The 23,212-nt window shown below is 37.1% G+C and overlaps 1 protein-coding gene and 1 pseudogene across 1 annotated transcript; both read right to left on the bottom strand.

Moving 5' to 3' along the window:
• Window positions 1-5,441: 5,441 nt before the first annotated feature.
• LOC118713192 lies at window positions 5,442-5,983 on the bottom strand (annotated as a pseudogene).
• A 5,698-nt stretch (window positions 5,984-11,681) lies between these two features.
• LOC118713189 (olfactory receptor 502-like) lies at window positions 11,682-12,683 on the bottom strand. Its single transcript, XM_036427588.1, has one exon. The coding sequence runs from the start codon at window positions 12,645-12,647 to the stop codon at window positions 11,682-11,684; it is 966 nt and encodes a 321-aa protein (XP_036283481.1). The 5' UTR covers window positions 12,648-12,683.
• Between the last annotated feature and the right edge of the window lie 10,529 nt (window positions 12,684-23,212).

The following is a 23,212-nucleotide window of genomic DNA, read 5'->3' as shown; positions in this document are numbered from 1 at the left end:
ATTACACTATTATTATATTGAGTAGTTTGAAATCAGCCTAAATATTGTATACATTTATTTAAGCAAATAAAATAATTTCCTAATAGTGTTTTATAAATAGAATATTACAGAGTGAAACAAACTTAGTTTCAACATAATAAGCAGCTGAATAAAATTACAGCCTAAAAAGTCCAGAAACTTACCCACGTTCACTCTGCTCATGGCCAGGTTGAACCTCATCTCCAAGTTTTCTGGCTGTATGTTCTTGAGTTGGTCAAAAGTATCTGCTCATTAGAGTGAGCTTTCTCGTCCCATGGAAAAATGAAACCCATGTGTTTCTGGCAGGCAAAGAGCAAAGCAGAGCTGTCTAACCTAGTGGTTGGCAAACTCATTAATCAACAGAGACAAATATCAACAGTACAACAATTGAAATTTCTTTTGAAAGCCAAAAATTTTAAACTTAAATTTCTTCAAAATAGACTCGTCCAGGCCATGGTATTTTGTGGCTCCCAAGCTGCAGTTTGCTGACCACAGGTCTAGCCTAAAGCGCCTGACCCATTGGCATTGAATTGGCCTCAAGGATTATTGATTGACCCATTCAATCAGGATTAGCTATCATGAAAATCCGTCGGTGCCTGCCCACAGCTTATAGCAGTGGGTTTTCACGCTTTGCTTGCAGAAGGCTGGAGTACATTTTCAATGTAAGTTTTTCGGTACTGGGGGTGAGGGAGGGAGGAGAGAGCATTGACACATAAAAGATTATTTGGGATCTACTTTTGTTTCAAAATTTATATTAACATTCTGGGTAGGAAACTCTCTTGTTTTCCCTGGAGCGTTTAAGTTGAGCCTGCTAGTTTCATAATTCTCTTTGTTAATCCAGCGAATATTTAGAATCATATTGCAGGGGGACCATTATAATTTTCTCTAAAATATTGCCTTTAAAGTTCAATATATTCCACTTTTATTTTTAAGTGCCCCAAATGTCTGATTAATCAATATTATCTTCTGATTTATATAATACTTGAAAAATATTTCAAAAATATATTAAACATAAAAATATGGTAACTCCAGTATTTTACATAAATTTAAAAAAGCATCTAAGTATTTTCAACTTAAAATCATAAGCCTAAAAGTAATACATTTTATATTACATTTGCAAGTCTAATTTGTTGGATACTTGAATATGCAAATTCTCTTAAACATTTATGAACTTGAATAGTAATTTACACAAAAAGGTTCCTAAATGTAACCTTAAACCTTCAGTATGTATTTGATTTTTTAAATAATTTCTATATCTTTTTTATCTCCTAGGGTTAAAAAGGCACTTATCAGATAACAATATGTCATTTCAACTTGAGTGTCTTGAGGCTTCTGATACCAAGTTCCAGTTTATCTTTGAGCAGAGGAAAATGGGGCCTCCTGCTTGCTCAAGAAATTGGAGCAGGGCTTCTAAAATGGGCACTTTAAAGCCATTCTAAAAAAAAAAAAAAAGTATCTGGTTGCCTGTAAGCTAAAGCATTCAGAACAACGAATAAATGGAAATTTTGAATATTTACAAACAGTGAGTCTCCAAAGTATCTCAGAGCCAGTGAATTAATTAGCTTTATGATTGAGTGCCAAGTTTAAAGAGTGGGAAAGAACATATGAATTTCTGGTTTTATGGGTGGATAAACGAGAAGGCCTGAATTATATTTGTTTATATCCACTAAATAGACTGTAGAAACTTGGGTTAATTCAGCTAAGGTTACTTGCTAGCGGACTGCTGGATTACATCTGCCTTGTTTCCCAACCAGGTCTAGTGAGTGCAATTTTAGAGAATATATGGAAATCATAGATTCTTCACAAAAGCCAAAATCTTACCTGTTGACATAGGAATTCATTCATCTTACAACAATAAATTCAAAATTATTATTGTTATATAGTAGGCATGTTTTTATTATTGTTTGCCTTTGGGGATAAACCTCTGAAGATTCCAGAGATTTGAATGTGAATTCAAAAGCACCAGGCATCATTACCACATTCTCAAGTGAGTATTGAGCAGCTCACTTCACACAAACACGAGCAATCTTTAATGAGTCTGTCAGTTTTCCGCAGTGGCTGCAGCAACCTTCATTCCCACCAACAGTGCTTGAGGGTTCCCTTTTGTCCACATCCTGACAACACTATTTGTTCATTTATGGATGGTAGTCATTCTGACAAGTGTCAGGTGATGTCTCATTGTGGTTTTAATTTGCATTTCTCTGATGATTTGTGACATTGAGCATCTTTTCATATGTCTGTTGGCCACCGACATATCCTCTTCGGAGAAATGTCTGTTCAGGTCCTTTCCCCATTTTTTAAATTTTTTTTTATTTCCACTAGTTTTTATTGGTTAACATCTTGGTGTTTGCAAATTGTTTAATCTTTTTTAAAAAAAATCTTTATTGTTGAGATTATTACAGATGTCTCCCAGTTCTCCCCAATTACCCTCCTCTACCCAGTTCCCACCTCACCCTAGGCCTTCACCTCCCTATTGTTTGTGTCCATAGGCAATGCATGTATGCATATGGTCTTTGGTTAATCTCTTCCTGCCCCCCACACTTCCCTCTGAAATGTATCAGTCTATTCCATGTTTTCATGCCTCTGGTTATATTTTATTCATTTTTTTTGTTCATTATGCTCCTTATTCATTTATTTGTATTTTTGTTCATTATGTTCCTTATTCATTTATTTGTATTTTTAGATTCAGTTGTTGATAGATATGTATTTATTGCCATTTTATTATCTTACTAGAGGCCTGGTGCACGAAATTCATGCAGGGTAGGTTCTCTAGGCCTGGCCTCCCCACCTCCTCCTTCCCTCACTCTCTCAATGCCTCACCATCACTGCTAGTCACCCTCCATGCTCCACTCCACCATCTGGTGGTCAGTGCATGTCATAGCAAGCAGTCGAACTCCCAAGCGGACAATTTGCATATTAGCCATATTAGCCATATATATATATTTCAATATATTTTATTGATTTTTTACAGAGAGGAAGGGAGAGAGATAGAGAGCTAGAAACGTCGATGAGAGAGAAACATCAACCAGCCGCCTCCTGCACACCCCCTACAGGGGATGTGCCTGCAACCAATGTACATGCCCTTGACCGGAATCAAACCTGGGACCTTTCAGTCCGCAGACCGACGCTCTACCACTGAGCCAAACCGGCTTCGGCTATATGTATATATATTTTCCCCTTCTTTTTATTCTTTTTAAGAATACCCTTCAACATTTAATGTACTACTGGTTTGGTGGTGATGAACTCCTTTAGCTTTTTCTTGTCTGTGAAGCTCTTTATCTGACCTTCAATTCTGAATGCTAGCTTTGCTGGGTAGAGTAATCTTGGTTGTAGGTACTTGCTAGTCATCACTTTGGATATTTCTTGCCACTCCCTTCTGCCCTGCAAATTTTCTGTTGAGAAATCAGCTGACAGTCTTATGGGTACTCCCTTGTAGGTAACTATCTGTTTTTCTCTTGCTGCTTTTAAGATTATCTCTTTGTCTTTAACCTTTGGCATTTTATTCATGATGTGTCTTGGTATAGGCCTCTCTGGGTTCATCTTGTTTGGGGCTCTCTTTGCTTCCTAGACTTGTAAGTCTATTTGTTTCACCAGGTAGGGAACATTTTCTGTCATTATTTCTTCAAATAGGTTTTCAGTATCTTAGTCAAATTTTTAATTGGATTGTTTTGTGTTGAGTTGTATAATTTCTTTATAAATTTTGGGTATTAATCCCCTATTAGGTAGATCATTGGTGAATATATTCTCCCATTCAGTGGGTTGTCTTTTCATTTTGTTGATGGATTCTTTTGCTGTGCAAAAGCTTTCTAGTGTGATGTAGTCCCATTTGTTTATTTTTTGTTTGTTTTCCTTGCTCAAAGAGATATGTCAGAAAAAAATATTGCTACAAGAAATCTCTGAGATATTACTGCCTATATTTTCTTCTAGAATATTTATGGTTTAGAGACATACATTTAAATTTTTAACCCATTTTGAGATTATGCTTGTTTATGCTGTAAGGAGGTTATCTAGTTTCAGTTTTTTGCATATATCTATCCAATTTTCCCAACACCATTTATTGAATAGGTTGTCTTTACCCCATTATATGTTCTTGCCTTTTATTGTTAAATATTAATTGACCGTAAAGGCATGGGTTTATTTCTGGATTCTATATTCTGTTCCATTGATGCATATGCCTGTTGTTGTTGTTTTTTAATGTATTTTCATTGATTTCACAGAGGAAGGGAGAGAGCCAGGGAAAAAGAAATACATGTGGTAGTCATTTAGTATATAGATGTAAATTAAGCTTCACAGAAAATATACAGTGGAATTCCCTCAAGCTTCCCTAACAGGATGCAAATCTGATCATGAACAAGTCACTCCAAGATTTTGTTCACTCAGTCTATGAAAATATCAGAATCCCTGCTTCTTCCCATAGAGAATCACTGTTTTGACCTAACAGAAAAATTCACAAGATGCTCAGGGGAATCTCATCCTGTTCTATAATGGGGTCCCCTGTAATTAGTCTAGAGCCAGATTACAGGGGATCCCATAATAATGGGGTCAGGAACACAGGTCATAATTTATGAGTCTACAGAGCACTTCCTCAGCTGGTAACCTTCCTCCAAGAAGAATGTCATCAGTAATTTTACTGACTGGTTCCACTTGGTTTTTTCTACTCAGAATGTACTCATTTATAACTATAATTATCATGTTTATTTTAGGATAAGCTTCTGTAGAAAGTAGTCACAGTCTTAAAGGTTTGGATGTACAATAATCATGACAGAAAATGACTTGAAAAAATGAGTAAAATTTAAGGGGATTTTAAATATATGAAGTACAATATTTTCATGTTAGAAAATTTGTGTTCATAATTATAAATTTAGGCTAATTTTGTTAGAAGTAACTGATAATGGGCCTCTAATACTATTTGATATCAGAAAATCTACCCCCTATCTTCACACAGTAGCTCCACATATGACATATGGATGAATATATATTGACCACAGACACTCAATTTCCTTTTATTATACTTATGACATATTATCATATCAGATCCCACAACATAGCAGGTTTCACAGAGAAAATATTATCTTGTGAAGCATTCTCTTTAGAGCCCCCTTAATGTCATTGTTCCGGAGGCTATAAATGATGGGGTTTAGCATGGGGATCACCACTGTGTAGAACACAGATACCACCTTGTTCTGTTCGGTTGAGTAAATGGATTTGGGCATCACATATATAAATGTGATGGTCCCAAAGAACCCAGGGGCCGGCAGTGCGGTGGGCTTGAGCGGTGAGAAGGCTTGTGGCGCCCCTCATGGAGCGCATCTTCGGATGGTGAGAGGATGACATGTAGGAGACAATTAGACAACACTGGAGCACACTGATGGGCCAGATGAAATGAGGGTACAATTACAGAATACGTTTTCAGAACAGGAGAGTCAACTAATGGACAAATCACAGAAAAAATGATTCACTCGATTTGGTCCACAGAGATAAAAAATATAAGAAATAATACAGGAGTGACATTGAGAAACCCCCCCGTAAGCCCCATGATTAACTGGCCACCGACTTGTGTGTATTTTGGTTTGAATAAAGCAGTGGATTGCAGATTGCCACAAAGCGATCAATCCATGCTAGCCAGAAGGAACACTCCACTTCCCAAAGAATGCAGTTGAACAGCTGGGTGCAGCATCCATGATAGGGAGGATTTCTCTCCACCCAAGAAATTTAAGCTATTGGTGTGAACAAGTGACAAGTCTATGTCTGCAGAAGCCAGGTGACTCAGAAAAAAATACATTGGATGATGGAGCTGAGGAGAGGTTCTGATAAGAATGATTGTGCTGAGGTTGCCAGACACAGTCACCAGGTAGATGCACAGGATGACCATGAAGAGGAAGACTTTGAGGATAGGGTCCTCAGTTAAGCCCAGTAGAATGAAGCCTGTCACTGCCGTGTGGTTGCTTTCCCACAAGGAATCCATGAGATAATGCTGCTACCAAACGAATCGGTGATGAAAGATTATGTTAAAGAAATTTTAATTCAATGGTTTATATTTTCATTAATGCACTTAGGAGTTATTAGCAACAAAATAATTATTCATGCTAAGTTAAGAGGTTTTTTAAGAGTCCAGAGCTACGTACAGTGAATCTTGCATATTTTTAAGATTGTTTTTAGGAGAAGCATTAAAGAATCCACTTCAACAGAAGAGAAACGGTTCAGAGATGGAAGACGCTGAAGACGCCTCACCATACCAGCAGACAGCAGCTGTGTGTCGCTGAAGGATGCCCAGGACCAAACCAGAGACGGTGGAACCTGCATCACCACCATTTGTCCACCAACCAGATCTGAAATATCATGGCTGACATGAGCACATAAAGAACTGTTTGACATTGAAATTGGGACTCAAAAGAACTGATGACCCAGAAAGGAATTCACTTCAGACTGATTCATTTGCTCTCAGCATAACCATTATGGCTTGTCGCAGTTTAGGTTCTTACAAGGGTATTTCTTGGATCACAAGATCTCACACTCTAGAGGAAATAATGGAACAACATAAACTTATGAACAAAAACAACCCGAGAACAGAGAAGCAGTGATCAGACTCTCAACCTCAGAGGAAGGTAGGGGGAGGGTGGGGGTAAGGGGAGGATTAACCAAAGACTTGTGTGCATGCATATAGGCTAACCAGGGCCATTGAACAACAGGGGTGTGGGGGCATACGTGAGGAGGGGTTTGGGATGGGAATGGGGGGCTGAGGATAATTATGTGATACCATAATCAATAATGATAATAATAATAATAATAATAATAAAAAGAACCTACTTCAAATAATGTAGATCCTTTTCTATTTATATTATCAGTTTATAAAATGTACTTAAAGTGGCTTTAAATTTAAACACTAAAAACATAAGCTTATGAAAATAGCAAATAGGAATTGTCAGTATAAAAGAAATGTATATAAATATCAGATTATGTAATGGAGATGTGAGTAATAGCTGTTTTTGGAAGTTTACTATATAGTAAGCAGTGTGAAAATTTTAGATATATAGTTCTATATTAATTTTCATGAAATAATATTGATGAGTTATATTTATAGATGAAGAAGCTGATTTTATATTGTAAAGTGTCAGCAACTTTACATAGCAAGTGGTGGAATCAAGTTGTGAATCTCAGGCAGGTTGAAGCCAGTCCATCTCTTATAACTGTACTATAAATGAAATAATTGCTCATAATGAAGTTAAGTCTCTCAGAAATGAGTGGGTAACAAATTACCTTTTTTATAGCTAATGTGTAAAAGAGATGTATAGTTAATAAGAAAGATTACAGTTTTTGTCAATAAAACAAGATCATTTTTTAAAAGGATAATTATAATTTTTAATAGGGCAATGAAGAAATAGACATTTCACATTGAGATTACAAATGAAGATAACTATTATAAACATATTATATCTACCTAATATTTAAAATTAAACTATTATTATATCAAGTAGTTTAAAATATCAACCTAAATATTGTATAAGTTTAAGTAAATCAAATTGTTTCTTAATATAACAATGTTTTATAATTTAAGTATTACAAAATGAAATAAATTTAGTTTTAAAGTAGTAAGCAGCTGAATAAAGTTACAGCCTAAAATGTTCAGAAGTTTCACCCAGCTCATGGCCAAGTTGAACCCCATTTTCTGGCTGTTTATTCTCAACTTGGTCAAAAGTATCTGGTTGCCTGTAGGCTAAAGCATTCAGAACAATGAATAAAGGGAGATTTTGGATATTTACAAACATTAACACTCCAAAGCATCTCAAAGCCAGTGGATTAATTAGCATATGGTTGAGTGCCAAGTTTAGATAGTGGGAAAGATCTTGTGAATTTCTGGTCTTATGGGTAGATAAATGAGGAGTCATGGTACCTTGAATTATATTTATTTATACCCAGCAAGTAGACTATAGAAACTTGGGTTAATTCAGCTAGGATTACTTGCTAGCTGACTGCTGGATTGCATCTACTGTGTTTCTCCAACAGGCCTTGTGGGTGCAACTTTAGAGAATACATGGTAATCATAGATTCCTCACAAAAGTCAAATCTTACCTGTTGACATAGGAATTCACTCATCTTACAGAAATAAATTAAACTCACTGATGTTATATAGTAGGCATGTTTTTATTATTGTTTGCCTTTGGGGATAAACCTCTGAAGATTCCAGAGATTCAAATGTGAATTCAAAAGCACCAGGCATCATTATCACATTCTCAAGTGAGTATTGAGCAGTTCACTTCACACAAACATAAGCAATCTTTAATGAGTCTGTCAGTTTTCCACAGAGGCTGCAGCAACCTTCATTCCCACCAACAGTGCTTGAGGGTTCCCTTTTGTCCATATCCTCACCAACACTTGTTTGTTCATTTATGGATGGTAGTCATTCTGACAAGTATAAGGCGATACCTCGTTGTAGTTTTAATTTGCATTTCTCTGATGATTAGTGACATTGAGCATTTTTTCTTATGTCTGAAGCCAACTTTATATAACCTCTTTGGAGAAGAGTCTATCCAGGTCCTTTCCCAATTTTTTGTTTTCTTCCTCTATTTGCAAACTCTAGTATTTGCAAACTCATCTATTAAAATACATCTTTACTAGAGGCCTGGTGCACAAAATTCATGCACGTGATGCGGGAGGGGGCCCCTCAGCCCATCCTGCACCCTCTCCAACCTGGGACCTCTCAAGTGGAATCGAGCCTAAACCAGCAGTTGGGCATCCCTTTCACAATCCAGGACTGCTGGCTCCCAAATACTCGCCTGCCTGCCTTCCTGATTGCCCCTAAATGCTTCTGCCTACCAGCCTGATCACTCCCTAACCACTCCCCTGCCAACATGATTGATGCCTAACTGCTACTCTGCCAGCCTAGTCATCCCGAATTGCACTCCCCTGCAGGCCTGACCCCCTCCCCAACTGCTCTCCCCTGCAGTCCTGGTCGCCCCCAACTTTGCTCCTCTGCCGGCCTGGTCCCTCCTAACTGCCCTCCCCTGCTGGCCATCTTGTGTCCTCATTGGGGCAGCAATTTTTGAACACATGGGGCAGCCATCTTGTGTTTTGGAGTGATGGTCAATTTTCATATTACTCTTTTCTTAGATAGGATGTATTCATCTGATTTTGGTATCAGGGTAATGCTGGCTTCATAAAATGAGTTTGAGAGCCATCCATCTTCTTTAATTTTTGGAAGTCATTGAAAAGCATAGGTATTGATGCTTCTATGGATGTTTGGTAAAATGTATCTATGAAGTCATCTGGTTTAGGACTTTTCTTTGTCTTTCCTTTATTGAGAATTTTTAAATGACTGATTTGATATTATTAGTAGATATTTGTCTTTTCAAATTTCATTGTTCTATGTGATTCAGCCTTGGAGGATTATATGTTTCTAGGATTTTCTCCATTTTCTCCAGGTTGTCCAATTTGTTGGGACATAATTATTCAAAGTATTTCTTTATAGTCTTTGTGTTTCTCTAGTATCTGTTGGTCATCATTTCTAGGGTATATCTGATTTTATTTATTTGGACCCTGTCTCTCTTTTTGTTGAAGAGTCTGTCTAAAAGTTAATCAATTTTACTTCTCCAGAAAAGTAGCTCCTGGTTCCAATAACTTTTTTCTGTTATTATTTTAGACCCAAATTTTTAATTTTTTCTCCGATCTTTATTATTTCCTTTTCCCCCACTCAATCTGAGCTTTGTTTTTTGTTGTTTCTCTAGTTTCTTTAGATGTAAGTTTAGATTGTTTATTTAATATTTTTCTTTCTTGAGGCAGACCTGTATTGCTAGAAATTTCCCTCTCAGAATTGCTTTGCCAGTGTCCTTGGTATTTGGGTCATTGTGGTTTCATTTTCATTTGTCTCAGGTATTTCGTTATTTCTTCCTTGATCTCACTGTTAATCCATTCATTGTTTAATGCAATGTTACTTATCCTCCACCTGTGTGAATATTTTTTTGGTTTCTTCTTATGAGTGGATTTCTAGTTTTATGCCATTGTATTAAATAATTCAAGAAGGTGCGTGCATTGATTTCAATCTTAAATTTATGGAAACTTGTTTTGTAGACTAACATATGATCTATCCTGGAATATACGATATGTGCTGGAAAAGAATGTATATTGTGCTTTGGACTGAAATGTTCTAAAAATGTCAGTTAAATTCATCTGTCTAATGTGTCATTTAAGACTGCTGTTTCCTTGTTGATTTTCTTGTGTGGATGATATACCCAATGATGCCAATGCTGTTAAAGTCTCTTACTGTTGATCTCTCTCCTTAGGTCTGTCAAAATTTGCTTAATATATATAGGTGCTCCTGTATTGGGTACATAAATGTTTATAAGGTTATATCACCTTGTTGGATTGCTCCTTATATCATTATTGTATTATCCTTCTTTATTTCTTATTATAGCCTTTGTTTTAAAGTCTATTTTATCTGATAAAAGTATTGGCACCCCAGTTTCTTTATGCTTCCATTTGCATGAAATAATTTTTTTCATCCCTTTACTTTGTGTGTGTTTTTCAATCTGAAGTCGGTCTCTTGTAGGCAGCATATATATGAGTCTTATTTTATTCTCAAAGAGTTTATCATTCTGTCCCTTGACAGAGTATAAACCTAAAAGAAGACAAATTATTAAAAGGATATTTGTGACTTGGGGTTTTTATTTAACCTGTATGTGTTCCAGTTACATTCTCTCTAAAATACAAGCTTCATAGTGGTATTCTGATAATTAATTAGCTTTGACCTGGAGATCTCTGAGAGCAGTACCTGGAATGTAGTAAACAATCTCACATTGTTAGCTTCTCTTGCTAATACTCTTAATGCTGCCACTATTACCTCATTACCATTTGACTACCAGTTTGCCAGATTTTCAAACTCTCTAACCATGCAAATATATGAAGAAGACATTATTTAACATAACATGTTTACAAATCTTTTAATAACTATGCTGGGATTCTAGTTGCCAATCTCAGTTAATCATTGTGGAGGCAAGGTCTTAATTATGCTGAGCATGAGTTTGTGTGATGGCCTGTCACAGTTGTAACAAAATGTGACACAAATGTTCAATCATTTGAATCACAGTGAAACATTCAGCATATCAGTGGCCAGGATTCAAAGTCAGCAGAATAAGTGGTTCATGACACAGCAAAACCTTCATTCAGCCATCCATTCATTTATTAGTGGTTTCATTAATTTATGCTTCTATGAAAATAGATGCATAGGGAGAGAGAAAGGCATTTTTGCTATCTATATGAAGCTTCCAAGATTGTGGAGAAAACAAATAATGAATATTCAATTACAAGTGCACAGAATATTCTGAAGAAAATACACAGGGTTCTCCAGTGGAATAACAAGTGTTCTCAGTTATAACTATAATTATCAAGTTTATTTTAGGATATTTGGAAAAATGAGTTATACTTGAGGGGATTTTAAATATATAAAGCACTTTTATGTTAAGAAAGCTGTATTCATAAATATAAATTTAGGCTAATTTTATTAGAGGTAACTGACTGTGGGTCTCTGATACTATTTCATATCAGAAAATACAACCCCCATTTTCATAAAAAGGTCTCCACAGTGGCTCATTACATACGAATTAATATATTTTTACCACAGACACTCAGTTTCCTTTCATTATATTTACGGTATATTATCATATCTAAGCTCATAAAATAGCAGGCTTCACTAAGAAAATACTTATCTTGTGAAGCACTCTCTTCAGAGCCCCCTTCATGTCATTGTTCCGGAGGCTGTAGATGATGGGGTTCAGCATGGGGATCACCACCGTGTAGAACACAGACACCACCTTATTCTGTTCGGTGGAGTAACTGGACTTGGGCATCACATATGTGAATGTGAGGGTCCCATAGAACAGGGTGACTGCCGTGAGGTGGGATGAGCATGTGGAGAAGGCCTTCTGGCGCCCCTCTTTGGAGCGCATCTTCAGGATGGTGATGAGGATGTACATGTAGGAGACAATTATGACACACACTGTGCACATAATGACGAAGCCACATGTGAATGAAGGGACAACGGCAGGGATTCTGCTGTCAGAACAGGAGAGTTCCACCAGAGGAGCAAAATCACAGAAAAAATGATTCACTCGATTTGGTCCACAGAAGAATAAGAAATAGACGGAAATAATGAAAGAGAAAGCATTGACAAAACCAGCTATGTAAGCCACTATGAGGAACTGGACACAGACTTGTGTGGTCATTTTGGTTGAATAAAGCAGTGGATTGCAGATTGCCACAAAGCGATCATATGCCATGATAGCCAGAAGGAAGCACTCCACTGTCCCAAAGAATGCAGCTGAACCAAGCTGGGTGCAGCATCCATGATAGGAGATGGGATTTCCCTGCACCAGGAAGTTTTCAAGCATATTGGGTGCAACAGAAGTTGAAATAGCTATGTCTGCAGAAGCCAGGTGACTCAGAAAAAAATACATTGGATGATGGAGCTGAGGAGAGGTTCTGATAAGAATGATTGTGCCAAGGTTGCCAGACACAGTCACCAGGTAGATGCACAGGATGATCATGAAGAGGACGGCTTTGAGGATGGGGTCATCAGTTAAGCCCAGTAGAATGAAGCCTGTCACTGCCGTGTGGTTTCCATCCCACAGGGAATCCATGAGATAATATAACTGCTACCAAATGAACTGGTGATAAAAGATTGAATTAAAGAATTGTTAATTCAATGGTTTATGTTCTTCAGTACACATTGGAGTGATTGTAAGCAAAATAATTATTCAAGCTAAGGTTAGACTTTTTTTTTTTTTTTTAGAGTCCAGAGCTATAATACATGCAGTAAATCTTATATATTTTAAAAATTGTTTTTACAAGAAACAATAGAGAATACACTTCAAATAATGTAGGTCCTTTTCTCTTTATATTATCACTTTACAAAATATACTTAAAGTGGCTTTGAATTTAAACATTAAAAACAAGACTAGCATAATAGTAATGGTCATTAAACATTAAAAACAAGACTAGTAAGAATAGCAAATAGGAATGGACAGCATAACAAAAAAGATAAACTTACAATGAAGAGATGAGTAATAGCTAACAATTATTGCAAGTTTACTAAATGGTAGGCACAATGTGAACATTTTAGATATATAGTTCTATCTTAATTTTCATGAAAGAATATTGAGGACTTACATTTATGAATGAAGAAACTGAGTTGACATTATAAAATGACTCAACAAGTTTACATAGCAAGTGGTGGAATTAAGTTATGAATCTCAGGCAGTTTGAAGCTAGTCCATTTTTTTTTGTAATTACACTATAAATGGACATTAATACTCATAATGAAGTTGAATCTCTCTGAAATGTGTGGATAACAAATTATCCTTTTGATTCTCTCAGAAATACATGGATAACAAATTACCCTTTTTACAGCTAATATATTAGTGAGATGCATCATTCATCAGAAAGTTTATAGTTCCTAAAAGTAAAACAAGATTTTTTAAAAGGAGAATTACAGACCCAGCAGGTGTGGCTTGGTGGTTGAGCATCAACTATGAACCAGGAGGTCATGGTTTGATTTCCAGTCGAGGCACATGCCCGGGTTGTGGGCTCAATCCCCAGTGTGGGGCGTAAAGGAGGCAGCCAATTCAATGTTTCTTTTTCTATCATTTATATTTCTATCTCTGTTTCCCTATCCCTTCCTTTCTGAAATCAATAAAAATAGTTTTTAAATGGAGAATTCCAGTTTTCTTCTCAGGATAAATATGAAAGAAATTTCAAGTTGAGATTACAAATTAAGACACCTAGTATAAATTTATTATGTAAATTTAACATTTACAATTAAAATATTGTTATATCAAATAGTTTGAAATATCAGTCTAAATACTGTTTAAATGTACTTAAACACATCAAATCACTTCCTAATATAACATTTTATAATTGGAGTATTATACAATAGAATGAAATAAACCTAGTTTCAACATAATAAGCTGCTGAATAAAGTTACAGCCTAAAATGTTCAGAAGTTTACCCAGTTTCACGCAGCTCCTGGCCAGATTGAATCCCATCTCCAAGTTTTTGTCTGTTTATTTTCAACTTGGTCAAAAGTATCTGGTTGCCTGTAAGCTAAAGAATTCAGAAAAAATGAACAAAGGGAGATTTCCCACAGAATATTTACAAACAGTGAGTCTCCAAAGCATCTCAAAACTAGTGAATTAATTAGCATTATGGTTGAGTGCCAAGTTCAGAGAGTGGGAAAGATCATGTGAATTTCTGGTCTTATGGGTGGATAAATGGGAGGCCTGGTATCCTGAGTTATATTTGTTTATATCCATTAAATAGACTGTAGAAACTTGGGTTATTTCAGCTAATGTGACTTGCTAGCGGACTGCTGGATTACATCTGTCTTGTTTTTCCACCAGGTCTTATGAGTGCAATTTTAGAGAATATATGGAAATCAGATTCTTCACAAAAGCCAAAATCTTACCTGTTGATATTAGGAATTCAATCTCTTACAGCAAAAAATTCAAAATCATCATTGTTATATAGAAGGCATGTTTTTATTATTGTTTGCCTTTGGGGATAAACCTCTGAAGAATCTAGACGTTCAAATGTGAATTCAAAAGCACTAGGGATCATTATCATTCTCAAGTGAGTATTGAGCAGCTCACTTCATACAAATACAAATAATTTTCAAGAGGTCTGTCAAGTTTGAACTAAACAATAATTTGCTTAATGTCTATATTTTGGTGCACTTTCCGTTGATATTATTGGGAGTATAAATAATAAATTATTTCATAGCTAAATATTGGTTCTAAGAATGCTTTGATATTTCAGGTTAAGTAATATTAAACTTCAACTATAAAATGGTAACCTTAGCTTCATTCATTCAACATGTGTTAAATGTGTATTTTTATAAGTGTTTTATCATGACATATGTATTGTGCTCCTTTACTTATTTATTTATTTATTGTCTAAAGTTTTACATATGTCTGCTTTTCCCCCAGCCATTCCTACCCTGGGCAAGCCCCCATTGCCCCAGTGTCTGTGACCATTGGTTACACTACTATGCATGCATACAAGTCCTTTGGTTGCTCTCTAAACACCCCCCCCCCCACACACACACACACACTCCTCTACCATTTATCTCTGGATCAATTCTTGTTCATCCAATTATGTTGATCGCCAAAACTGGTTTTGCTTAGTGGATAGAGCGTCGGTCTGCGGACTGAAAGGTCCCAGGTTCGATTCCGGTCAAGGGCATGTACATTGGTTGAGGGCACATCCCCGGTAGGGGGTGTGCAGGAGGCAGCTGGTCAATGTTTCTCTCTCATCGATGTTTCTAGCTGTCTATCCCTCTCCCTTCCACTCTGTAAAAAATCAATAAAAATTTTTTTTTAATTATGTTGATCATTATATTCCACATATGAGTGAGATCATGTGATATTTATCTTTCTCCAACTGGCTTATTTCTCTTAGCATAATGCTTTCCAGTTCTATCCATGCTGTTGCAGATGGTACAAGTTCCTTCTTTTTTATAGCAGCATAGTATTCCATTGTGTCCACAGTTTTTTAATCCACTCATCTGCTGATGGGCTCTTAGGCTGTTTCCACATCTTAGCTGTTGTAAATTGTGCCTCTAAGAACATAGGATGCATATATCCTTTCTAATTAGTGTTTCTGGTTTCTTGGGATATATTCCTAGAAGTGGGATTACTGGGTCAAATGGGAGTTCCATTTTTAACTTTTTGAGGAAGCTCCATACTGCCTTCCACAGTGGCTGCACCAGTCTGCATTCCCACCAGCAGTGCAAGAGGGTTCCTTTTTCTCTGCATCCTCCTCAGCACTTGTCATTTGTTGATGATAGCCGTTCTGACAGGTGTGAAATGGTATCTCTTTGTTGTTTTTGTACATACTCTTTTAGATGCCTTGGGGAACCTTGGGGTAGAATGCCACCTAAAGTTGAATTTTAAATAACACAATTATTTTAAAAACATGTATTTTCCCCCCCAGCAAAGTGTGTACAATGTCTAGCTTTAAAATTATAGAGAACTGTGAAGTAAAAAGAGTTCTTAATGACTTTCACATCAGAATTAATCTGCCTCAAATGGATGACTACTGAATAGTGGCTTATTTGACTAGATGGATGATGGTAGAAACAGCCATCTTCAATTTGAAGATTCAAGCTTATTCATTTGCTAATCCTTATTTTAGAAAGTCCCATCTCATCCTGCTGATGCACAACTCAATGGAAATTCCACTGGCATTTGCCAAACACTGTGCTTAACACTGCATTTACTTATTCTCATTTAATCCTCACAATAATTTGGTGAGCTAAGTATTCCTAATATCCTGATTTTACAGAAAATTAACTGAGGCATAAAGATACTTGTCGAGTATACTCAACTGGTATGATTCAATCTAGGTTTAAAATTCAACTAAGGCTGATGCTAGCATGTACACTCTTGCCCTGGGTCCCACGGGCAGCCCTGAGAAACGTGTCCCAGGCCAGAAGGGTCCCCATCTTCTCGTTACCTGGGTAAGGGAAGCGAAACCAAGGGGCTTGGCTCAGGATGCTGCCTTTGGTGTCTGTGCGGGTTAGGTACCCGTAGGCTGTGAATGCCGAGGGGAGGGTATTGGTCTCCGTGAGCACGAAGCACAGGAGCCAGATGTAGAGCATCACTACTACTGTCATCTTGTCAACTTTAAAACTTAGAAGTGCATCAGTTATGACCACTGGTTCCCAACTAGTTCCTGGCCTCTACACTACACAGCTTTTGCTTCCCACCCTCAACACTCTGCCGGACTCCCTATAACTGGCGAGATCCATGCTGTAGCTTTGAGTGCCAAGCTAATACTCAGAATCCCAACATATTCTCATGTGCTTACCGAGGACCAACTCCTGTTCATCTTACCTCCCAATTCCTATCATGTGTCCTCTTTATCTCAGCTCGACAAAGTGGTATACTTGATTTTCCCACGTGTACATTTGGTCTTCTGCAGAACAGCCTGAGTGAGTTATTTATTAAAATAATTTAACATTACTTATTTTTAATGCTATCAATTACATGCACTTGGTTTAAATGGCTCAGAAGAGATAACAATTGTCCATCTTCTCTTTCTTTAAAAATCCCCACAGGTGCCCTAGCTGGTTTGGCTCACTGGATAGAATGTTGCCTGCAGACTGAAGGGTCCCAGGTTTGATTCTGGTCAAGTGCACATGCCTGGGTTGTAGGCTCCATTCCCCAGTAGGGGCTGTGTAGGAGGCAGCCAATTAGTGATTTTTCTCCCATCATTGATTTCTCTCCCTCTTCTTTTCTCTCTGAAATGAATAAAATATATATATTTTTTTTTTTTAAATCCCCACAGGTAGCTACTCTTGACTCTCTAAACTTTTTTATGATTGAAATTACTCAGTATATGTAAATAATATGCTTTACTAAAAAAACTTAGAATTTCTATCTTTGCTTCTGCTAGTTTTCTTTTTTATTTATTGGAAACATAATAGGTATAAGGAGAATCCCTCAGTTTTTCCAAGTCTAGATAATCATTACCAATATTATTTGTTCAATTTATTATAACAAGGTCATAATAATCAATGTTAAATATAAAAAAAAGAAAAGAAATTTTAATTCAAGATTCTATTGAAAAAAATAAGTAAAAATGAATAATTTCTCACATCTAAAAAGAACTAGAATGTGGTAGTATCATGTTTTGGAAAATATACTGCATTCAATACATAGAGCTAAAGTACCGTATTTTTTGGACCATAAGACGCACCGGACCATAAGACGCACCAGTTTTTAGAGAAGGGAAATGAAGAAAAAAAGATTCTGAAACAAATAGTGTCCTAAAATATTTTATGTGCATTAAAACCCAACATCACAGTCATAAACACATGTAATCAACCCTGTAAAGTAAACAGCAGCATTTAGAACCATTTTAGAGCCGGGCAAGCACACAGAGACAACACAGAGCCGGGCAAGTAAAAAAACTTTTTTTTTAAAGTGTATGTGTAGGCTATATTTGGACCATAAGACGCAGGGACTTTTTCCCCCCACTTCTGGGGGAAAAAAAGTGCGTCTTATGGTCCGAAAAATACGGTAAATCTTATCGGCTAGAGTATTATAAATAAGCTACTCAAATTTATTATAGTTAAGTAGAGAATAAAATAAATCTTACTGCCAAAAATAGCATGTTTTCAATTTCTTTAATGATCACATATATTATATTCAATATATATATATATATATATATATATATATATATATATATTATGTAATGATTCTGTAATGACTAGCTTAGTTTATTGTCATCTCAAATTCTACATTGCCTAAAAAAATCAGTTTCTCTATATTTTAAGTTTCTAGCTATTAATAAACAATCATCTGGTTGTAACTTAAATTTTAATCAAAGCTAAATTAAATAACTTGGAGCATAAAATGTGTTTCTAAAGATTATACCATTTTTAATTAATCTAGAATTTTTATATATTAATTTATTGACATTGTGCACAGCTCCATTGCTCACATCAGTCAGTACACTCAAACACTCATATAACTTCCACTCCTTTCAATATTTTTGTTTTTTTTATTTTTCTATTTTAAATCTTAAAACTCTATGTAATATACATTTCACATTTATTTTACTTTAACTATAGAAGATATCTAATGACCCCTATTTATGAGTATAAAGATATCTGCTTGTCTATTCTTCTCTTCAGCTCTCATTCTAGCATTGAGTTCTTATTTCAATCACATGGTGGCAGGGTCGAGGTAGAGGCAGTTAGAGGCCAAGAGGGGAGGGCAATTGTGGGTCATTAGGCCAGGATGGGATGACAGTTGTGAGTGATCAGGCTGGTGGAGTGGGGGCCATTGGGGGTGATCAGGCCAGTGAGGAGGGGGGGGTAGTTGGGGGCAAGCACACTGGCTGTGGGGGGCATTTGGGGGTGAGCAGGCTGGCAGGAAGAGTGGTTAGGGGTAATCAGGCAGGCAGGCAGGTGAACAGTTAGGATTCAACAGTCCCAGATTTAAGAGGGATGTCTGACTGCCAGTTTAGGCCCAATCCTTGTAAACCAGCAGTAGGACATCCTTCTAGGGTGCCAGGTTGGAGAGGGTGCAGGCCGAGCTGAGGGACACCCCTCCCCATGCACAAATTGTGTGCACTGAGCCACTAGTGAATGAAAAAAAGCTATTAGAGTCAAGAATGTGGAGAAATTTTAAATTAGGTTATCAGTTGTGATATGCAATTAATTAGAAGTTGTTCTTGCTGATGAGAAAGATAGAGATGGAGAGGAGAATTTTAGTGCAGGTGCTAAAGTCCTCAAGGAATGAGGAATGTCAGGAAGATCAATGTGGCCTGGCAGACAGAATGTGCCATAGTTGCAATGTCATGGATCTCACAGGATAGGAGGAAGTATGTGGGATTGAGGAAGAAATAGAATAATTTGCAAAAGATAATAGGGCTCCATCCAATTCTGATGAGTGTGACCTATCTAACTCAAAACATTTGGGCATTTTCTTCTGTTTATCACATGTTTGACACACATTGATAACTTCAGTTCACTTTTCTATATATTTATGTTATCCCATGTAAATCTTCTGACCAGACTATTAGATAGAAATCATTAACTCCATTTTAGAAATCATGAAATTGAGTCTCAAAGGTGTTAAGCAGTTTTCCTGACCTCATACACCTCAAACTGAACCCTTGTCTCCTGGTTTAAAAGGTCACACCTAAGTTTTTCAAACGGTTTAAATGAAGGACAATTTTCCCCCAACCATCCACAGATAAATAATTTTTTAATGTTTTTAAATATGTGTTTATTGATTTTAGAGAAAGAGAAATGGAAGAGAGAAAGAAAAGTACCAATGAGAGAGAATAAAAGAGAACCATCAATTGACTGCTTCCTGCACACCCCATACTGGGATTGAGCCCACAGGCTGGGCATGTGCTGACTGGGAATCAAACCAGCATCCTTTCAGTGCATGAGAGGACAGTAAACCAACTGAGTCTATTTCTTCCTCAATCCCACACACTTTCTCCTATGAGATCCGTGACATTGCAACCAGGGCATCTGCTGTCTGCCAGGCCACACTGATCTCCCACCAGGCATAGGGACTGTTTTACATACAAACATGGAATTCAAGCCCTGGTGGGAATGATTCTTGTCTCCATCTCTCCAGCCAAATTTCTATTCCAGCAATTCTTTATCTGAGTCTCTGGACAAAGCTTCCGTCAGGATCCTTAAAAATACATCTTCATTAGCACCTAAGTTAGTTATGCCACCTTCCCTGACCAGCCCCTTAGCTGTATAGTAAATCATTCTTTCTCCTCTATTACTGAAGCAGCTTTTCCATTATGTCATTGTACTATTGCTGACACTGTGTGATAAATTCCATCTGGATTAAAATTTGTTTTATTGTCTTGTGTTTTGGATAGCAGGGCCTCAATTTGATTTGGATGATTGGTTGATTACATTAGTGATTAAGTGAATGATGGGTTTTCTCTCAACTTCTCAGGGCTTATGGAGTACTGGCCATTGCCACTGTCCAAAAAGATGAATAATCTATAAAAATATATAATAATAAAAGCATAATATGCTAATTAGACTGTACGTCCTTCCCAATGAAGCTGGGGCTGTGAGGGAAGCCCAGGTCCTGGGAGCCTGCTAGCAGCCAGAGGAAGGCGTACTCTTGCACGAATTTCGTGCAAAATTTCCAGTTTAATTTACTGCACAAGAACATACACAGTAAGATGCAGATCTACTGGCGACCACCATTTTGAAGATTTGGGACCTGCTCCTTCTTATCCTGGTTTTGTAATTCACTCTGGTGTGAGATATAGACATAATGGATCTTTATCATAATGGAAAACTTTAGAAACATATAAAGGAAGGTGGGGTGCCTGCTGTTGCCAGCTGGCTCAGGGGAATGTGGGTGCTTAGATAACTCAGAACAGTTCCTGGGATTATTCTGTTGGGGGGAGAGGGGTGAGTAGAAAATAGTTCCAAGACATTTAAATAGGGGACTATCCTAAGTATACTGAAATTCAGGGAGAATCGTCTTTATATTTTTTACAGCTAAATAGTCACTATATCAAAGTGATAGTTTTCTTCCTTACTATTCCCTACTTCAATTATAATGTTCCTTTCCATAGTGACCCAAAGGTTATTTTATTGGAAAGTACACTGATGTCATCCTACTAACCCTAACAAAGTAGGAAGCTGCTTGTTCTGAACGTTTCCTATGGTGTGGGAGACCAAAAACTCTCTCCTTCACTTTCATTAATTAAGGGAGAAGGGATTCCAAAGGACACCATGACATTTAGATGTTCCTTTGGGAAGGACAGCCTTGCCTTAATGAGCCACCAGGCTCTACGAGGTTTCCTGTACGAGAAACTTTTTCTCGATGAGACAAGCAAAAAGAGCTCTAAGAGATTTGTTCTGTTCTGTTAGAGTCTTCCTTTTCCTCCCACCACGCACACATAGATAGCCACCCTCATCCTCACAGCATGTGTGCATCTATGGTCCTTGATCAAGGGGAGCATTCATTGGTCTGCATTGTCCAGTATTCAACCTGTAAAACTAAGTGGAAAACTTCTCTTTGGAGTTCAGCCTCAAGCATTCTGGCTCTGAAGGTGGGTGCAACTGTTTTAATTGTTGTTTGTTCAATGAAAATTTTAAAATAAAAGAAACCAATCAACTTAGCTCTTGACCTCTGTGGAGGCTGTGGCCTCAGCAAGGGATGCAGAGCAGAATGTTACTCTAGACACCAAAACCAGGTTGCCCAGGAGTCGCAGTGGCGCATGGATGGTCTGCAGCAGCCAGAGCCACTATGCTTGTGTGACTGAAACTCTGAAAGGAAATCGTGAAGAAACCACCAGGTACTCAGGTTGGACGCTCACAGTCCTATGCCTTCTGGTCCCCGTGCACTGAGTGAAGGGATAGTTGAGAGTTAGAGTCCCTGCCCCAGGTGGCAGCATGAATGGATGGCAAAGTGAAGAAAGAGCTCAAGAAAGAACCCTGTGGCCAGTGGAGAAGAAGGGAATGTCAAGAACCAGGTGTCCTATTCTGCATCTCAACGGTGTAGTCCAGAAGTATGAAGGCATCAGATATTGTACTTCCTGTCTTAATTTTGATTTGTGGTGAAAATCTCCTGCCATGTGTTGAAAGAAAAACTATGGAGTTTTTCTCATCCAAAAAAATTAACAAAGAAAACCCACCAACATTTCATTTTTAACTAATAAAAAATAGCCCTGCAGTATGAACAGACACCTTTGGGAACTTTATAAATATCATGTCTTTTAATCTCACAACAAAGCTGCATTACAGAAACAGTTATTCCCATTTTACCAAAGAAAAAGCTGAGAGTCACAGAGATTGGCATGCTCAAGGCTGGTGAGCTGCCTAGGAACTCTTTTCCCTTTCCCTCCATGACTCTGCCAGCACAGACTGAGGCTCACACCATGTGCTCTGTGATGCAGGGGTGGCTCACAAATTCTGCCCATACACGGCCCCTTGCTCAGACCAGTGTACGTTCAGAGTCTGACAATGAGCATTCTGTGGGACCTTAAGTGTGTGGAAAGGCCAAAGGAACAACAGATGCCTAAATTTAAGAAAGGAAAGGCAGTGGAGACAAGCTAGCTGTATTCAAATACGTCAGAGTTTTTCTATAGAAAGGCATAATTAAGCTCCAGGAGATGATTGATAGGTGTAATGCTAGAACTAACAGCAATGGCAGCAAATGGTCACTATTGTAATTTAAATGCACTTAATGAAATTAAAGAAGAGATAGAAAACATTTTTAATGAACTGGAGGTTATCAAATATTAGTTCATTAAACGTCATCATTCATTTACTCAGAGAACTAAGTCCCACTTTTTGAAATAGTAAATGCTTTCTTATTCAGAAATAAAACATTTTTATGATATCTGATAGTGATATTTACCATTAATATAAGTGTTTAGAACTTTAAGAATGGAAATAATGTTGATAGTAGAAAATTGTGTTTCTTTGAAAATCAGAACCAACAAACTGAGTAGAAAACCTCAGTTTCATTTAACATGACCCTCAAAAGCACAAAAATAGCAAGAAAAGATATATAGGAAGATACATTTAGAAATGTAATCAGGTAGATTAAGCTTCATGAATACCATGCTAAGGCATTTGACATATTTTCCATCTAGCATTTCAGATATGGAAATTTCTTATGAAAACAGGATATATTTT

The sequence above is a fragment of the Pipistrellus kuhlii genome, unplaced genomic scaffold (assembly GCF_014108245.1).
Source record: "Pipistrellus kuhlii isolate mPipKuh1 unplaced genomic scaffold, mPipKuh1.p scaffold_m20_p_9, whole genome shotgun sequence".
NCBI lineage: Eukaryota > Metazoa > Chordata > Mammalia > Chiroptera > Vespertilionidae > Pipistrellus > Pipistrellus kuhlii.
The sequence above is the reverse complement of the archived record's forward strand: the minus strand, read 5'-3'. Positions and strand labels throughout refer to the sequence as shown.

Excerpts from the sequence above, each read along its gene's own strand:
- LOC118713189 (XM_036427588.1), bottom strand. The coding sequence starts at position 12,647 with ATGGATTCCCTGTGGGATGGAAACCACACGGCAGTGACAGGCTTCATT.